The 19,075-nt window shown below is 44.3% G+C and overlaps 3 protein-coding genes and 1 pseudogene across 9 annotated transcripts; 2 read left to right on the forward strand and 2 right to left on the reverse strand.

Annotated features, from left to right (window-relative positions):
* The first annotated feature begins 3,130 nt into the window (after window positions 1-3,130).
* Window positions 3,131-7,424, forward strand: LOC100272807 (25.3 kDa vesicle transport protein). Its single transcript, NM_001348799.1, has 6 exons — window positions 3,131-3,279; window positions 3,885-4,123; window positions 4,497-4,657; window positions 4,751-4,897; window positions 6,524-6,600; window positions 7,000-7,424. Exons 2-6 carry the CDS (start codon window positions 3,936-3,938, stop codon window positions 7,081-7,083), a joined length of 657 nt encoding a protein of 218 aa, NP_001335728.1. The 5' UTR covers window positions 3,131-3,279; window positions 3,885-3,935; the 3' UTR covers window positions 7,084-7,424.
* Window positions 7,425-7,426: 2 nt separating this feature from the next.
* LOC100280956 (WW domain-binding protein 11) lies at window positions 7,427-9,870 on the reverse strand. Its single transcript, XM_020551219.3, has one exon. It carries the CDS (start codon window positions 9,292-9,294, stop codon window positions 8,380-8,382), a length of 915 nt encoding a protein of 304 aa, XP_020406808.1. The 5' UTR covers window positions 9,295-9,870; the 3' UTR covers window positions 7,427-8,379.
* Window positions 9,871-13,435: 3,565 nt separating this feature from the next.
* LOC100383558 (uncharacterized) lies at window positions 13,436-14,736 on the reverse strand (annotated as a pseudogene). The gene is made up of 3 exons (NR_159471.1): window positions 14,482-14,736; window positions 13,913-13,996; window positions 13,436-13,707 (listed from the first exon to the last, which is right to left on the reverse strand). The product of NR_159471.1 is annotated as an uncharacterized protein (transcript).
* On the forward strand, window positions 14,477-18,615 carry LOC100194284 (uncharacterized). 6 transcript variants are annotated; one of them, NM_001139323.1, is made up of 9 exons: window positions 14,654-15,227; window positions 15,307-15,322; window positions 15,450-15,543; window positions 16,597-16,623; window positions 17,053-17,288; window positions 17,374-17,437; window positions 17,515-17,654; window positions 17,756-18,067; window positions 18,152-18,605. In NM_001139323.1, the coding sequence occupies exons 3-9, from the start codon at window positions 15,483-15,485 to the stop codon at window positions 18,431-18,433; spliced, it is 1,122 nt and encodes a 373-aa protein (NP_001132795.1). In that variant the 5' UTR covers window positions 14,654-15,227; window positions 15,307-15,322; window positions 15,450-15,482; the 3' UTR covers window positions 18,434-18,605. The 6 variants fall into 6 exon arrangements, with proteins under 6 accessions (XP_020405092.1, XP_008672216.1, XP_008672215.1 ...); XM_008673994.3 differs by lacking the exons at window positions 14,654-15,227; window positions 15,307-15,322 and adding an exon at window positions 14,483-14,627 and having other exon boundaries at window positions 18,152-18,615; XM_008673993.4 differs by lacking the exon at window positions 15,307-15,322 and having other exon boundaries at window positions 14,515-15,227; window positions 18,152-18,615.
* Window positions 18,616-19,075: the final 460 nt, after the last annotated feature.

Consider the following 19,075-nt stretch of genomic DNA (forward strand, 5'->3'; position numbering starts at 1 on the left):
GCAAGAAACACAATGAACACGGGTGATTTGTTTTACCGAGGTTCGGCCCTCGAAGGCCTAGTCCCCGTTGAGGAGTCCACTCAAGGACGGGTCTTTTTCAACCCTTTCCCTCTCTCCACCGATCACGCAAGGATCGGTGAGCTCTTCTTCTTCTCAAGGATCGCTCTCGATCCCGCAAGGACCACCACACTCTTTGGTGTCTCTTGCTAGCTTTTACAAGCCTCCAACACTTTGAAGGAAGTTTGAATGGGAGACAAAACTCCACGCGCAAATGAACACAAGGATGAAGCACATACTATCTCTCAATGTATCTCACAAGGCACTAGGGCTAAACTCAATTGAGTAGCTCTCAATTGCTCGCTCTCTCTTTTGTGGCACTTGTGTTGGTTGTAGTGGGCTAGATCTTGTGTATAGGATGTATCAATGAATATAGGTGGTTGGGAGGGCTTGAGTATGTCAACTAGATGACTTGGAATGTTGCTTGGACTCCCACACACTGAAGTGGCCGGTTGGGGTGGTATTTATAGCCACCATCCAATTTTGTAGCCGTTGGAGAAGCTGCTGGCGATGGGCGCACCGGACAGTCCGGTGCACACCGGACATGTCCGGTGCGCCAGCCACGTCATCCTATCCGTTGAGATTGGAGCTGGTCGACCGTTGGAGGCTTTGTCCTCATGTGGCACCGGACAGTCCGGTGCAGCACCGGACAGTCCGGTGCCCCTCTGACTTCTGCTCTGACACTCTGAATTCAACTGTACACTTTGCAGAGTCGACCGTTGCGCGCAGATGACCGTTGCTCCGCTGGAACACCGGACAGTCCGGTGAATTTTAGCGGAGCGACCTCCCACTTTCCCGAAGCTGGCCAGTTCAGAGCCGCTTCACTCTGGAGCACCGGACACTGTCCGGTGGTGCACCGGACAGTCCGGTGAATTATAGTGGGTTGCGCCTGAGAAACCCGAAGGTGAAGAGTTTGAAGGCAATCCTCCCTGGTGCACCGGACACTGTTCGGTGGCACACCGGACAGTCCGGTGCGCCATACCAGGGAGCACTTCGGTTTCTCTTTGCTCCTTTCTTTTGAACCTTGTCTTGTTCTTTTTATTGGTTTTGAGTTGAATCTTTGGCACCTGTAGAACATGTAATCTAGAGCAAACTAATTAGTCCAATTGTTTGTGTTGGACATTCAACCACCAAAATCATTTAGGAAAAGGTTTAAAGCCTATTTCCCTTTCAGGCGACGAGGACTATGACTCCGATGAGGCCGCCCAAATAAGACATTTTAATTCCCAAGCAATCTCTATACTCCTCGCTTCATTGTGTCGAGAGGAGTACAACAAGGTGCAAGGGTTGAAAAATGCCAAAGAAATTTGAGACGTTCTCAAGACGGTGCTTGAAGGGGACGAGGTGACCAAGATCACCAAGCGTGAAACGATCGAGGGAGAGCTCGGTCGATTTGTCCTCAACAAAGGAGAGGAGCCACAAGCAATATACAACCGGCTCAAGACAATGGTCAACTAAGTGCGCAACCTCGGGAGCACCAAGTAGGATTACCATGAAATGATCAAGGTTATTCTTAGATATCTTGTTTTCGTAATCCCACTCAAGTTCAATTAGTTTATGGAGATCATAGATATAAACAGATGTCTCCCGAGGAGGTTATTGACAAGTTTGTGAGCTTCGAACTTATGATCGAAGACTCCAAAAACATTATCAACTTAGAGCAAGGCGCCACCTCCACACCCGAGGTGCAACCCGTTGTATTCAAAGCAACGGAAGAAAAGAAGGAAGAGTCTAGACCAAGTAGACTCCCAATCGACGCCTCCAAGCTCGACAATGAGGAGATGACTCTTATCATCAAGAGCTTTCGACAAATCCTCAAGCAAAGGAAGGGGAAGGACTACAAGCCCCGATCCAAGAGGGTGTGCTATAAGTGTGGTGAGTCCGGTCACTTTATTGTAAAATATCCATATACAAGTGACAGTGACAGGGACGACAGCAAGAATGGGAAGAAGAAGATGGAGAAGAAAAGATACTACAAGAAGAAGGGTGGCGAGGCGCACATGGGGCGGGAATGAGACTACGACAAGAGCTCCACCGACTCCTTCGACGAGGACGCCACCAACATCGCCGTCAACAAGGGACTTCTCTTCCCCAACATCGGCCACAAATGACTCATGGCTAAGGAGAGCAAAAAGAAGAAGATACATTCTAGATATACTCCCAAATATACTACATTCGAAGATGAGGGTAGCTGTAGTGATGATAATGATGATTTGACTCCTCTTTTTTGCAAACCCAAGAGCCCTTGAAGAGATTCTTAAGACGAGCTCAAAATAAGTTCGAATTGAGAATCAAGAAGATTAGAAGTGACAATGGAACGGAGTTTAAGAACTCCCAAATTGAAGGATTTTTTGAGGAGGAAGGCATAAACATGAATTATCTTCTCCCTATACACCTCAAGAAAATGGTGTAGTGGAGAGAAAGAATAGAATTTTTTTAGATATGGCAAGGATCATGCTTGATGAGTACAAGACTTTGGATCGGTTTTGAGCGGAGACGATTAACACCGCCTGCTACTCCATCAACCGACTCTACCTTTACCGAATCCTAAAGAAAACTTCGTATGAACTCCTCACCAGTAAAAAGCTCAATATTTCTTATTTTATAGTTTTTGGAGCAAATGCTTTATTATTATTAAGAGAGGTAGAAATTCTAAATTTGCTCCTAAAACAGTAAAATATTTTTTAATTAGTTATGACTCAAACACAAGGTCATATAGTCTTTAGCAAGTCCACTAGATCCAAACGAGCTGTAGTTTTACCCTGCAAACTAGAAATGACGGCGGCGGCCTTCACCTGCTCCACCTACGTTGGTCTAACTCATACCATTTTCATTAACAAGCTACAAATGTTTTTAAATGACGGAAAATGATTTTAGCAAAATCGTGGTCGACTCGGCCATCACCGACAGAAACCGGCTTGGACCCGCCCGCATGAAAGCCTTGTGCGGCTTCAGCTTCAGGTCGAAGGTACCTTCTGACCTTCGGCTGGCTGGCTAGGCCCGAGCCGAGCCGGTCTTTGTTGCGTTTGCGTAGCGTATCCCTCTGCCCTCCCGGCTCCCTCAAGCGCTAATACGGCTGGCTGCGCGTCATTCTCTTCCTCTTCCGGTGCTCGTGCTCGTGCTCGTGCTCTCCGCCCTCCCCCTCCGCCACTTCGCGCGGAACGGAACCCAGGCCGCCGCCGACCCAGCCACCGCTAGGCGTCTAGGCGACCGCGCGGCATGGTAAGCGCCATCTCTCACCCCACCTTCTCTCTCGCGCCCGATCCACCGCGCCTGCGGATCTCGCTTGCTAGTGTAGTCCGCCGCCTAGATCTCGCTCCTCGTCGCTGCTTCTTCACACTCGTTATTTATTCGACTCGGGTCAGGTGGGGGCTGCGCGTGCTTCAGCCTGCGTTATTCGATACTATTCATCGTTTCAGGCCCCGCCCGCGCGATGATGCATCCGCTCCCCCATACATCCACAAACCCCAACACACACACACACACCAAGGAGGTGGAGACGATCGCGCCATTTCTGGGGATGAGCTCCAGCTCCGATTGCATATTCCCCATGCCTGCCAGGCTGTCATGCCATGATCTGTTGCCTGTTCCTTATGTAGGTCTAGTACGTGTTTCGCCTTATCCTTGGTGCCCACCCTGTACGCACGTTGCTACTATGTTGCTGCAATTGATTCATTCGTTGCTACTATGTTGCTACTATGTTGCTGCAATTGATTCATTCGTTGCACGGTGCTCTGTCCAGCCTGCGGGCTCCTATCATCCACCATCTATGCCTGTTGATCCGACTCGCGGGATGTTACATTGTTTTCAATCTTGTTTTCACGCAGGTGGCGCTTTTACACTACCTATGCTAGTTTGCCTGATGCTACATTTCCACGATGGTTAAGCTGACTATGATAGCGCGTGTCACTGATGGCCTTCCATTGTCGGAGGGATTAGATGATAGTCGGGATCTCAAAGATGCTGACTTCTACAAGCAGCAAGCAAAACTGTTGTTCAAGAACTTGTCCAGAGGGCAGCATGAGGCGTCAAGGATGTCAATTGAGACAGGACCGTACCTTTTCCAGTATCCTAAGACCTTTTTCTCATTTGCAAAATTCTTTGTTCCACAATTAATCATTTCGAAATATGTGATGTGATTCTTCATCATGATCCTAAATTAGAGTTTTTGTGAACTGGCAAGTTTAGGCAGCCTAACCATATACCGTAAACTTGACCAGTATTGTGTATATATTGGATTCAATATTAAGTAGTTCAAGTTCCTTTGACAAGCACCGGCTTATGCATATCATATGATTATCATCTATCTCCATTTACACATTGATGTGTGGATTACACCAAGTAAGCGCTATCACTAATGACGTATGGTATGAAAATGATCATTTTCTGCACTAAAATGCTTCTGGTGCTCTAGTTGTACCTTAATTCAATAAAAACAGCTACATCATTGAAGGCCGTGTTTGCTATTTGACTTTGTGTGACCGTTCTTATCCCAAGAAACTTGCATTCCAGTATCTCGAAGATCTCAAAAATGAATTTGAGAAAGTCAATGGCAGCCAAATTGAAACTGCTGCAAGGCCATATGCATTTATTAAATTTGGTATGGTTCTCTGCTCATGTCTTGTATTTTTTCCCTCATTCGCTTAATATTTCTGCTAGGTGAAAGTGTATGTGTTTCTGTGTACTTGTTCAGATGCATTCATACAGAAGACCAAGAAACTGTATTTGGATACCAGAACACAGAGGAACCTTGCTAAGCTGAACGATGAGCTCTATGAGGTGCACCAGATCATGACTCGCAATGTTCAAGAAGTTCTCGGTGTTGGTGAAAAACTAGACCGTGAGTTTGTCGCTGTCATCTTATCTGGCTTATGTTTCCCTCATTATATATGTATTTTTTTTCTGGCATGATAGATAGACCTGTTCGGTTACGTTCCGTAGACTGGCTATATGGTTCACAATTCAGTTTGTTTTGAGCAAATTTTGCTACAGAGCAATTTTGTGCTGGACAGTATCTTGTTGTGTTCCTTTGATAACTCTATTTCTTTTTTAGATTTTATCATAAAAAGGATAGACTCAGTGTCGGAGGCTCCCGCATGAGTGGGGTCTGGGAAGGGATAAGCCGAGACAAGTCTTCCTCCTGCAAATGCAGAGAGACTGCTTCGAAAACCACGGCCTAGTGACACAATAAAACCTTTGCTCTGTGATGGGCAAGGTTTTCAAGTCGATAAGTCGAGTCGAGTCGACAAGGTACTGACTTGGTGACTAGTCGATAAGTCAGTCGACTAGTCGTCGGCTTGCCAATATAGTGGCTGTTTTGCCTATATAATGGCTTCATATAGACAATATAGCATTTATATATGAAGAAAGAGCATGTTTTACCTCATTTGAAGCCTGGAATTGAACGAAACTAAAATAAACAGCAAGTCTTACCTCATTTGAAGCCTCAAACTGAACTAAATCAGCCACAAGTGATAAGTCATAAACTCATAAGTCATAACAGCCATATAGTTCAAATTGGAAAACAGATAGCAAGAAAATATAGTTCAAACTTGAAAGGAAATAAGCTCCATTAGATAGCTAAGCTGCTGCTACAGCTAGATAGATACTAAATAGTAGATACCCTAAATATCTCCTAAATCAAGATCATCCATTGCTTTTTCTCCCAAATCAAGAAAATATGTTGTGTAATGGGCCTTTGGGCTGTCTGGGCTGAACTGGGGCACAAGTCGGCCGACTTGCGAGACCAAGTCGACGACTAGTCGACTGAGAATTTCCAGTCGTTGACAAGTCGCCCGACTTGCCAGAAAAGTCGAGCCGGCTCCCCAAGTCGAGCTCCCAGGACCGACTGAACGACTAGTCGACGACTTGAAAACAGGGGTGATGGGTCTACAGCAGAGAAACAATTGGAGATGCTGAATTATTTTTAAATATGTATGGAGAAAGTTTATGCCTTCATGGTGGAGCGTATGCTCTAAACAGATTGTTCTTGTAGTCATGGGCTTAGTCGCTTAGAGTGGAGGGTAAACTTTAATAAACCTCTACAAGTTTGTGGTGAGGTTTATACTTGAAACCATTAATAAAACTAGTGGAGCCTTTTGAACAAGGGGAAACATGTGAGATGTTGTGCTCTGCCTGTGTGCTTTCTTTTGCAGTTATCTGCAATGACTTTTTGTAACAGTTTCCGCAATATGACTTAGATGTGTTATCCTGTGCATTTTTGTGGAATATGTAATCTCCTTTATATGGAAGTCTGTTTGAACGCATTAGACCTCTTGTATTAAGGATAGATGGTTATGCTTTAGTTCAAACTGAAATCTTGTAGAGCAAATAGAATAAAATATGCCAACTCATGCAGACAACAACCAAAAAAAGGTTAATGTCCAGGTTATGATTGTTTCAGTCCGCCTCACATGTACTTTTGATGACACAACAGTTGTTTAACAAAAGGTTTCTTTTTTTGCAGAGGTGAGTGAGATGTCAAGTAGGTTGACTTCGGATACTAGAATCTATGCAGAGAAGGCGAAAGATCTCAATCGCCAGGTACAGTCCTATTTTACTGTGTTTTCCTTTCCAGCTTATGAATCAAAGTTGTTGAACTGAATTTGGCTCCCTGCAGAGGATATGATATTTAACTATTCTACACGTAGTTCCAAATTGTAGTTCACTCTGCCTTCGTCCTAATCGAACCTTCTCTAACTTTGACTCGACTTATAGAAAAAAACGCACTGACATCTAGAACATCAAATTAGTTTAATTGAACCCACTATGGAATGTCTTAGTGTAAGTTAAGTTTGAGTAGTTCGACTTGGGGAGAAATTCGAAAGCGAACATTAATTTGGAATGAAGGGTACACAAGTACTAATATTTATGACCACGGATGGCGTAGGGTTGTATCTTGTTTCATTACCATGACATAATGTTGTACGTGTGAAATTTCAGGCATTGATTCGTAAATATGCCCCCGTTGCTATTGTGATTGGGATAGTAGTGATGCTCTTCTGGGTGAAGAACAAGATATGGTGACTGGTGCCATCTTGCGTTCACAGTTATCATGCTGGAACCAGCTGAGTTGTCTTGTCTTCCCTCGTGCAACCATATGTTTGATCGTGGTTCCAAAAAGAAAAGAAAGATGGCTCGATGGTTTATCCCGCATCTGCCGATTCAAGCGACTACTTTAGCTATCAAAAGCAAAACCACGGTAGTAGAGATAGCCTTGGAACTGCACATTTCTATTAACTGGACATGTATAATAGTTCTCGTGAGCGCACACCATGTAATCGTCGAAATTCATCCATGTGTTGTGACATTTTTTGAGCACAGTTGAACATGTGGTGGAGCCTGGAGGCAGGTCATTCTCAGCCCAATCTGACGTAATAGGTGAGAGGGCTATTGCATAACAGGTGGACCTAGCTAGGAGAAACACAACATGACCCCATTATGGGTCTTGTTCAATCATCATCATCGAAGAGACAAAGGTCCTGTTTGGGGTTCTTTCTGCTTCTCTCCTCTCTCTCTCTCTCTCTCTCTCTCTCTCTTTCATAACTTGGTTGCAAATGATTGAGTATCCTAGGATGTGGTGGTTTATGTTCATGAAGCATGTATGGCGCTTGTGTTGTTGCTCTTGTAACTAATACTCATGTAGTGGAACTAGCGAGTAGTGCTAATACAACACTAGTATTGCTTAGTCTTTGCACACTTTTATTGATAGTATGTGAGGAACTTCTAGTGTTCAAACTCAGCACCTTAGTAAGGGGTGTTTGGTTAGAGGGACTAAAGATTAGTCTCTAGTTTTTAGTCCCTTTTAGTCCTTTTTTGTCAAACACTAGAACTAAAATATGGACTAAAATGGTTTAGCCTTTAGTCCTTCAAATAGGTGCTAAAAGAGACTAAAAACCCATAATTATCATGTTGCCCTTACTTTTTTTTGTAGATAATTAATATTATGAGTATATTCTAAGGGTATTTGAGTCTTTGGATAGTGTATTTAATGACTTTAGAATCTATTTAGTCCCTAAAACCAAACATATATGGACTAAAGTTTAGTCTTAGGACTAATTAAAACCAAACATGCTCTAACTTGCTTAGGATCTTTATAAGATGCTTATGAACTTAGATAGGGACTATGTATACTCTATTAACTGACCGACCCCTCGGTGGGTTTTATCGATCTGCTATGTTGTCGTTGTTGCTGATCCAAATCTACCTACGTGAATACACACACGTATATTCGTCATTTGTTTGTTTGCAAAGGGAAGGGAAGGGAACATCTCTCTCTCTCTCTCTCGTTGAAAGCTGAGCTGCAACAAGAAATAAACGAAGTCAGCAGCGGAATCCGAGCACCGTGCCATCGAGCGGCGAGACCCCGACGCGGCAGAGCTTGGCGGCCTGGACGCGGTGCGTGAGGACGCGCAGGACGTTGACCCTGCCCTTGACCACCAGCAGCGAGCGGACCTCGATAACCGGCGGCTGAGCCTGCTGGGCGGCTTCGACGGCCCCCTGCGGCTGCGCGGCGACGGGGATGGCCGGGACGTCGAAGACCGCGGACACGTGCTTGGTGCGGCCGCCGTCGATGAGCCCCGCGGGGATGTAGACGGCGCCGAGGTCGCCCCCCGCGTAGGCGACGCGGAGGGAGCTGTCGAAGTGCGCGAGCGGGGAGCGGTTGGGGTTGCGCACCGCCGCCGTCTGCTCGAAGGTGAAGGCCACGGTGCCGTTGGACGCGGAGAAGGAGGGCAGGCGCACGCCGGCCACGGAGATGTCGGGCGGCCGCGGGCGGAACAGCAGGAACAGCGCAGCGCCGGCGCCGCCCGCCGACAGCAGCAGGAACGCCGTCGCGGCCAGGCAGGACGCCAGCGCGGAGGAGCAGGGGGACGGCGGGCGCCGAGGCGGAGGCAGAGGGAGAGGGGGACGGCGGAGGCCCTCGGCGGGGTCGTAGTCGCCGTACACGCGTGGGTGTGGCGACGGCCGAGGACGAGGAGGAGGAGGAGGCGGCGGCGGCAGCCTGCTGCTGCTGCTGCTGGCGCTGGCGATGGGCGGGTCCGCTGGCGATGCTTCGTTGCTGTGCGAGCGGCCCGGTGGCGCGGGCGGCGGCATGAAGAAGGGGCGGCCCCGATCCGCTGGTGGTGGGCGGTGGTGGTGCCCCGGCGCCGGCGCCGGCCCCGCTGGTGGTGGCTGCTGCCTGGTAAGTTCCCCGGCGCCGGGGGGCTCGCGGCGGCGGCCTGTGGGCAGGTGATGCATGTGTGTGGAAAGCTAAGCTATAGGGTGGTTGGAAGAATCGGATGGAAGGCTTCAATCGCAGATGAGCAGGAGATGGATATTTATGAATATGATGGTGGTTGGCATTCAGGATTGGAATTGATGCTAGCAAGTGAAAAGAGTGAGTGGCTCACTCAGTCAGTCACTCTGCTTGCTTGCTCCTCAACTCTCTCAGTCTCTCTCAATCTCTTTCCTCCTTCAAAAAAGAAAAAAATAAAAGAGAAAGATTAGGAGGCTTCTTAGTCTTCACGCAACGTCTCCTTTTTAATTTATCTATCTTTCCTTGCTTTACTGCTTTGCTTTGCTTTGCCTGGACAGACACCACCTTCCTCCTCCCTGCGCCTTCTTTTCCATCCAAAGCCATCTGTCTGGACCATCGCACATACTGTTTCAATTACTACTGATTATCACCTACTATATCGGGTTCCCTGGATCTCCAACACTTAAGGGCTTGTTCGTTTCACCATTAATCCATGTGGATTGGATGGTATTGAGTCGGTTTAAATCCATAACAAGTCAAAATACATCCCAATATTAGGGTTGAAAACGGACGGAAAAAACCCCGTCCCGACCTGTACCGTTTTCTATATTTGACCCGACCGTTTCCGTATTTACGGAAAAATATGGAAACGGGACGGAAACGGGAGAGAGCTTATTCCGTCCGTTTTTGCGGGATCCCGTTTTTTCCGGATTGAACCCGTATTTATTCCGTATTTGACAAATATGGGACGAGCCTAATATGTATTAGTATATAAACTAAATCATCGTGTATTTAGGTGATAAATTATAGCACAATTGGCCATTGTAACCACCGGCTATTTTCAAATGACAAGTGATGTAAAGTCTTAAACAACATCAGATGTAGCTAAATGTACACATTTAGCAACCAAACAACAGTAGAATGTTGCCTCTCTATATCTATTTGTTTTATGTTATTGTTCTGCCAATCAATCACTAGTCAAACATCAATAACATTTCTATTTGTATTAAATTATGAGTTTCCGTTAGTATTTCCGTTTCCGTTCGTTTTCGCAATTCCGTTTATCCCGCTCTCGTTTCCGTTCCCGACTATTCCGGACCCGATCCCGTTTCCGATGATAAAATGTGGATACGGAAACGGGAGAGGGGTTTTTCCATCCGTTTCCGTCCGTTTTCATCCCTACCCAATATATTCCAATACACTCCAATCCACATGGAATGGAAATAACCGAACAAGGCCTAAAATGGGACAGACCTGTAAGTTTGGTTTGCACCATGCCTGCTTGATGACGCTTGTAAGCTCATGCACCATAGTCTCTCAAAGGCCGTGCTCAGCCACTATTTTGCGTTGTTGATTTTATTGTTACAAAGTGAAGTTTGAAATAAGAAGTGTAATAAAAAATGTGATAAGAAATCTGTAAGAGATAGTCTAAACGACTGTCAAGCTCGGTGTAGGGACATCATGGCCATGTGTGCGCATTACCTTCGGCACTCACGGGTATGTCTATGTTCTTAGGAGCAATGACAAAGCTAAAGGTTACACGTATCTTAAGGGTGTATGGTAATGATTTATAGGTAGTGTATATACAAATTTCCGTGAATACATGTGCACCCCCCTATTTCACATTATTCTATATGTACCTTCGCTTGTGCTTAAGATTGTCTACAATAACGTTTTTGACCGTAGCATCGCATCTCATAATAAATGTGAAGAAAGAGAATTTTATCTCAGCCACCAGACATTATGTGGCCAACCTAGTCGCGCGGGGGGGGGGGGGGGGGGGGGTACGCAGTGTTGAGTGGTGCTGCATGGTGTCATCATATGCTATGAAGATGTCTTATGGAGTGTGAGAGGATCCTGTGTAGTACAAGCACTTGGCTAGGCCTAACCTAGGTATGCAAGACTCGAGGATACCATACTAGCACCAAGCCAGATCTATTGTGGGTCTGTCTTCTACTGATATAGTCTTGTAAGAAGCTTAGATGTCTCCCGCTGATGTTTTGGACATTAAGTAATGACGTTCTATGCATATGCTGGCACTTAATGGCGGATGCAGGACAAAAATTTATGGGAGAGTGCAATAATATCGCATGATAAAATCAAGCAAGACTGTGTTACATAGAATTATGCATTCCCAAGGAATCACAGACGATGAAGTACCACTGGCCGGTGACAAACGGCGATAGGAAGATCATCGTTCCACATTCATTCAACAAGTATCATGTCATAACAAATTCAAACTAATAGAAGACCGAAATGAATCACAGTCTATATATCACACTGATCTGATTAACTCAGTGCTATGTAGCTTGCCAATTTATATTATGTCTTTCTTTCGCATTCCTAAGGAAATCTTGAAAAAACAAGACTATTTTCGATCTCGATTCTTTTGGCAAGGGGATGATCATAATATATATTGTCTTGCTAAGTGGAGTATATTCAGTCAACCTAAGAATCAAGGTGGTCTTGGGATTCATGATTTGGGTACTAAAAATATTTCCATACTTACTAAGTGGCTTTTCAAACTTCTTACCTCAATCGAGACTTGGCAACAATTGATTCGTAACAAATACCTAGGATCTACCCTTTCTATCCTAAGTTGAATGGAAACCGGGAGATTCACATTTTTGGGTCGGATTACTGAAGGCCAAACGAGATTTTCTTTGGTTTGATTCTTTCAATGTTAAGGATGAATCACAGGTACAGTTCTGGGAATTGGTTGGGTTCAACACCCTTACGAGTTCAGTATCCATGTCTCTACAGTATAACGAGGCCTAAGAATATTTCGATCACTGAGGTGTTAAGATCCTCCCCCACCCAATCTCAGGGCTGGTTTGGTGGAAGAGAAATTAGAGGGAATCCATAGGGAGAAATCCCCTTGCTATTCAAAAATTCAAAAATGAATAGCAAGTGAATTCCTCCCCATATATCCTCTTCAATTCCCCTCCCACCAAATCAGCCCTCAGTTGGCACAGGGAACTTGTGGGCCCTAAATCAGTAGCTTGGAATAATTAATTTTCTCGCATTGCTAATATCACCCTGCTACATGAGTTTGGTTCGTTTCATTGGAATTTAACCCAAGATGGGATGTTCTTGGTGAAATCGCTTTATCAAGCTCTCATGCGGGTGGAGGTTCCCAATTCAAACAAAAAACTGGAAGATTAAGGCACCACCAAAAAATAAGGTCTTTCTTTGGTACCTTCACAAGGGTGTCCTACTCACGAAAGGCTATTTAATTAGACGTAATTGGAATGGCAATATATTATGTGTTTTTGTTACAAGATGAGACCATCTTGCACCTCTTCTTCGAGTGCCATTTTACTAGGGCCATTTGATTATTCTTTCATTGTGTATCGAATCTTACCAAACAAAATAATGCTTTGCATTTGTTTGGATCATGGCGGCATGAAATACCTAACACACGGAAATCTATGGCTCTCCTTGGAGCGGCAGCTTTGTGTTGTTCTATGTGGCTATGTAGAAATAATTTAGTTTTTTAGAAGAAAAACTTTTGTTCTCCCTTGCAGGTTATCTTTGTAACCGTTTATTTGATGCGTTTATGGGCTATCTTCCCACGCTCGGATTCACATGATCTTGCTATGGAAGCATCATATCTCTTGGCGCGAGTGACTGAATATTTTCTCCTGAGGGCATATGGGTGGCAGTCTAGTATTAGATTGAGGGTCACTAGAGTGTGTTTGGAGTCTTCTTTTTTATTGGCTGTGCGTTTTCTGGTAAAACAGAGGCCCGAAGGTGCTCTTTCAAGACTACTTCAAATCGTTGTATGGTTCTTGAAAAGCCTTAATATATCTTTCTTTTCAAAAAAAAAATATCACACTGAACTGCATAAAATTGTTGAATTGACGATGCATAAGCGAATGGCTAGTTTCTAAACCTCATTTTAAGGTCGTCTGCAGTAGTCTACTAAAGTTTACCAAAAAGTATTTTTTTGTATTGTTCTGCACTGTAGATTAGACTGTTCGCAGAGTGAAGTTGGAATATAGATATAGGTAAACTGCTGGAGATAGCCTAATATGGTACAAAAGGAGCATCTTCTAGATGGCAAGTTTGATCAAACAAACAGCAAACTAAAAGAGGCTTGAAGGGCAACACTATCTACAGTACTGGTGGTGAAATCAAAGATATCACAAATGCCAAGTTTCATAGTAGTGATTCAGGTACCAGCTATCATTCACAGACTTGAGATGAACATGTGCTGAGCTTAATCAAAGAAACGGTGCTACTCTGAAGCCAGTGTTGGATCATTTCACGCAGGGTCTAACCGTGGTCTTTGATTCAGGTACCTGCTTCAGCTGCTGGTACAATCAAGCAAGGCCAGCCAGCCTCTGCTTGACCAAAGCCATCTTCTGCTCCATCTTGACAGACCTGGAGCCTGGTGTCCTCCCCCTCTTCCTCTGCACAGCAGCCCACCAAAGCAGATGATATCAGGCTCCTGCATTAGCTTGCTTTAAAATACAGGAATTTCTCTAAAATTCCTGTATTTTTAAAGGAGTCCTGAACAAATATTTGATAAAAAGGGGAAGAAAGACAGAAAACAGCAGTAACTTGCTTTGAGTGCAGAGGAATTAACAAAATCAACGGGGGAAGAAAGTAACTTGCTTTGAGTGGCGGATCAGTGATCAGTCGCCGTTGCCTCGTTTGCTTAAACGAAAGAAACGTTTGAATCATGATCTAGCGATACCACTGTAAAAAAAACCAGAAGAACGAGAGAGGAGCATCTATAAGTGTAAACAAACAAACAAATAGTAAAAAGGTGAGGCTAGCGGCAGGCAGCGTCTGTTGAGATACAGTGATTGATGGATTCGATTAGACACGCGGCTGTTTCCATCGATCGGTCCGTGGGCTTCTCCGCCGAACGCCGTTCGGATTTTAAAAATCTTCCACGGATACTAAAAGTTTTAGAGCAAGTTTAACAATACAATCGAGACTATTTAAAAGACCTCGTGTTAAATATGGTTATATATGCTCTTACGAGGCCATGTTTGAATCCCATGTGATAAAGTTTAGTAGTGTGCTAAATTTTAACGCATTTTCAAGAGCTAAGTTACTATTGAATGCACTTCAATTTTAGGACATTTTAACATTTATGTTTAAATTTTTAAGTGCTAAAGTTTAGAGCGTCCGCTTTGAGTAGAAATTTATGAAGTTGGAGGGAGGTACGGCATGACCTTTTAACTTTGGATCTCGTCGCATACGTGTGCCGTGTGCGCGGAGGCTTCCTCCGCGCTCAACCCGCCCCACTGCCCTCTGCCCCTCCTCGCCTACTAAAACTAAAACCCTCTTCTTCCTCGGCACACTGGCCACCCTCCCAAAGGTGAGTCGCTTCTCCTCTTCCTTGATCGCCGATTTCCGGATTCTTTCCTTTTCCCCTCCGCCGCCGGGGATTGTGGTTGTGGTTGTGGCTTCCATATCCTCATCCTCATGGCGTGATAGAAGGTTGCTTCGTTTCTTTGATTGGCCATGGACGTACGTCTTTCGTTTTCTCGGTGGGGGATGGGAGGGGGTTCTTGATAGTGATGCGCTGCTGCTACAGTGCTCCTGCTCCTGCTCCTGCTGCTCGACGCTGACGGCTCGAGCTTATCCCTCCGGCCTCCGGGGTCTCGCTCTCTGGATTATTCCTACTTCTTTTTCTTTCTTTTTGTCTCATCTTGAATTGAAAAACTTGGCCCTGCGGTGTCTCGCCTCCACTGGTCACTGGAGCACTGGACCGATGTATATAGAGAGAGACCGACCGACCTGGCGTCACGCACGCACCGCACTGATTGGGCTCCAAGATCGGCCGCTGCCAACTGGGGGCCTCACCGCCACCCGTTCTTGGAAAACAGCACGCTACTTGCTTGAAAGCAAAGGGAGATACTTGCCGCGTTGGGATTCTCCAACTCCAACTCCAACCAAGACGAACGATTTCATCCCAGTAATCCTTTTCTTTTCCTTTTCCTTTTTATTTTTAATTTCTTGGTTCGGTTCTTGATCACCCGTTCTTCCTTATCCAGGAAATTAGATTATCAGGTGCTTCTATTTGTTTGTGCATCTCTTGTTTGCGCCTGCGATCTGGACCTTTGTGGGCTCGTCAACAAAAGAGAAGAGGAGCCTTTCTTGTTGGTAGTTACAACCGGTGGCGTCTCTTGTGGTGCAGGTGCATTTTGTGTGAGGATCCAGACGCAGGAGGATGGCTCTCAAGAAGTTGCTGCAGCTCTTTTGTGTCGGAAAGAAGGATTCCAAGAAGAAAGGTGCTGCATCTCAGCCTGGTTTTCAGAATTCAGAACAACTACTCTCATTCGTCTTCTTGAATTTCCAGTTTCTCTCTCTTCCCTGTTTCCTCTAAGCACTGGTTTTCCTCAAATATCGGGACGTTTTTCTCTCTCTTTCTTCATGGCGCCATGACACAGCAGTCTAATTTTTAGATAATAGAAAAAAAATTCAGTTGTGGCCTTTTATAATTGCTTGTATACGGCTTACAAAACAATCCACACAAATTTTGAAGGAACTAGAAGTGACATAGAAAGAAAGCCTAAGATATAGGCGAAAAATTACTAAAACATTGCAATTCTACCATTAAACTGCCACCCATGTCTTACAAAAAATCTCCATAGCCACCGTCTCAAAAGAGCGACAAACATCGCGGATTCCCTAATGAAACTTTTTTTCTGCACCAGCCTCCAAAATCTGAAACAGTAGGTTCTCCATAAAATAATTAGCATAATAGATGGTATTTGTTTATTGTTAAAAACAACATCGTTTCGGCAAAGCCATAATAACCAAAATATAGCCGCCACTCCTATCATTAGGCCTTTTTTTGTGTGCCTTTCCTTTTTTAGTTTGCCAAGATCCTATTATGTGCTTAATATTAGCATGTCTATCTATTTTAAGAGCAATAAAAATAATTCTCCTAATAGCTCGAGCAATATATCAATCGAAAAAAGGTGTTGCCATAATGACACACAGTAGTCTGATGGCGGTCCACAAGTTATTGTCGGTTGGAATTATTAGATAGTTTTGGCTGTTGTGTTTATGTTGCTATTCAATCTACATGGTTATAGTTTGAGGACTCAAGTGTGCTGTGTTCCCGCCCCGAGCTACACACACCTAGGAACTAATGAACCGTACAGATAAAAATTTACGAATCTAGTAAGTAGGAAATGTGCTGCAGAATTTATACATTCACCAGGAAAGTAAAAGGTGATATCTTGTCTTGATATAATCAAATCAGAAGAGATGTAATCCTATGTTTTCTTCACTTATACTGAATGTTTTTCTAATGAAAGCATGATCTGCTTATGCAGGTAAATTCATCGATCCACTCTGGCAAGGTACCCATGATGTCCAATATCAAGCTTAGCATATGTTCTTCTTTCCCCTGATGTTTTAGCTCATAATTGCATGAGAGTGTGACCTGGACACATTTATTATAATTTATTTTGGTACTGGTGCAGATTATTTATTAAATAACGAGTTATTTAGGGACCTAGGAGTTGGTTGTGTAGATTCAGCTCAACTGAGCTCACCATATCAGGGCTTGATAACTATTATTGTATAACTTATATTTAACAAATAACTCGTTAACTTCAGTTGAAGTAAGCACTCAAAATTCAAAACTTTGAAAGGATCGAGTAACTTCTTTTCATTTGGAGTATGGTAGGCCTGACTGAACCTATGGGTTAAAACTTCATTATATAAATGATGTCACATATCTCTGCTCTAAGCCTGAATTATCTATTTGCCTACATCCTGGATCCCAGCCTCTGCCTCCCGCTCCTCTGTGAATGTCACTGCAAACAAGACTCATTTGGATCCCTGTTCAAGTGGGAATGACACTGTAAGCGTGCAAAACCATGAAGTTGAATCCTCAAGTACGGTTTCCTCGTGGGCAAGGACAGAGCAAGGAACTGAGATTGCTCATCATACGCCCTTTAGTCAATTTGATGTTGTCCAAGATTTCTCGGATCACCACTATGCAAAGACTTCAGCAGGAAAGGTATGCTGTTGTTTTTTTGTGAACATTTTTTCCCCTGATATATTTGATCCAACCACAATTTTCCCACCTCATAATGTGTGACCAGGTCACAAAGGATTGGGTGAAGGCAATCCAAAGTGAATGGGATCTTCTACAGAAAAACCTACCTGGTCAGTTTAAGCAAATAATGATTATTGTTAATTGGAGAATTTACACCTGAAATGAGCTGATCTTCTGTTGCTGCTAGAATCTATATACGTTAGAGTCTATGAGGACAGGACTGATCTGCTGAGGGCTGCCATAGTCGGGCCAGCAGGAACTCCATACCATGATGGTCTGTTCTTCTTCGATGTCCGTTTTCCTTGCGAATACCCAAAGTGCCCACCAGTACGTGACCACTAGACATCCATCATCCTGCCTCTGCCTCTCTTGTATAGTTTCTTCCATTCAAAGTGAGCAGCAGTACTTGATTGATGTCGTGTGTTCAGAAAGTATACTACCATTCTGGCGGACTTCGGCTGAACCCGAACCTGTACGAGAGCGGGAAAGTGTGCCTGAGCCTTCTGAACACCTGGTGGGGCAAGGGGTGCGAGAAGTGGGGCAAGTCGAGCTCCAGCATGCTGCAGGTTCTGGTCTCCATCCAGGGCCTCGTGCTGAATGACAGGCCATACTTCAATGAGCCAGGATCCAAGAACTCGGCTGAAACGACAGGTGGTGAGAGGTGTTCCCTGGCTTACAATCAGACGGCCTTCGTCAGATCATGCAAGACGATGCTGTATTCACTCCGGAAGCCTCCAATGGTGAACTGAACAAATATGAATGGATACTTCATCTCTTGATTGATTGATTGATTGATTGATATAGCTTCATCTCCTTCCCTGCAGCATTTTGAGACCCTTGTGTTGTGGCACTTCCACGAGCATGAGCGTGCCATCCTCGACGCTTGCAGGGCTTACATGTCTGGGACAGTCGTTGGGTCGTCTGCTGGGACTGGGAGCAACCGCAGATACGTCCATGACAAGTGCTTTGCAGAATTCCACAAGTCGCTGACGCTCTACACTGAACATCTCAGGGCTGAGTTTGCTGCAAACACAAGACGAGTGATGGAGCTGGAAACAGAAGACGAGATCGTGCCTAGCATAGCAGCTAGCGTGAAATCGTGTTGAAGGCAAATGCCCCACGGTGTTGTATGTTGCTCTCATCATCAGATATTTGCTGGCTTAGCTATTTCTAGCCTCATTCTACTTCATTCATGTCACTTGAATAATCTAATTCATGGCAATTGTACCTGTCCCTATACCTAGATGGCTTAAAATCTGAAGGTTTATTACAGTTTCTTTCTGATGAATCTGTCCTCTCTTATGAAAGTAATTGCTGACTAGTTAGTTATCTGTGCGTTGCGACGGAAAACGAACACCGCTGATAAAAGTATTAGTAGTAATTAATTTTGGATCACTTCATGAGATGTGCTCTTTCGGCATGAGGAAAAGGAGGAAAGACTCATTCATTTTTATTCATCAATTTAAACAAAGTAGAAGAAGCAACTAAACACCATACATGTTCATATATCAAACCCATATATTGTCATATATCAAACTCATATATTGTCTAATAGCTATACCTGTGGTCAACAAGATGTTATTAATCAATTACGAGATTTCTTATGAATACGCGATGTGTCAATACTAATACGCTATTTTTTCCTCAAAAACAATGATATAAGGATATGCTATTTTGTAAACATTAGTAAAGATTTGTAAATAGTTTATATTGGCTAATTATTGATACTAGTTGTCGGAGGATATTCT

This window comes from Zea mays, chromosome 3, assembly GCF_902167145.1.
Source record: "Zea mays cultivar B73 chromosome 3, Zm-B73-REFERENCE-NAM-5.0, whole genome shotgun sequence".
Classification (NCBI taxonomy): domain Eukaryota; kingdom Viridiplantae; phylum Streptophyta; class Magnoliopsida; order Poales; family Poaceae; genus Zea; species Zea mays.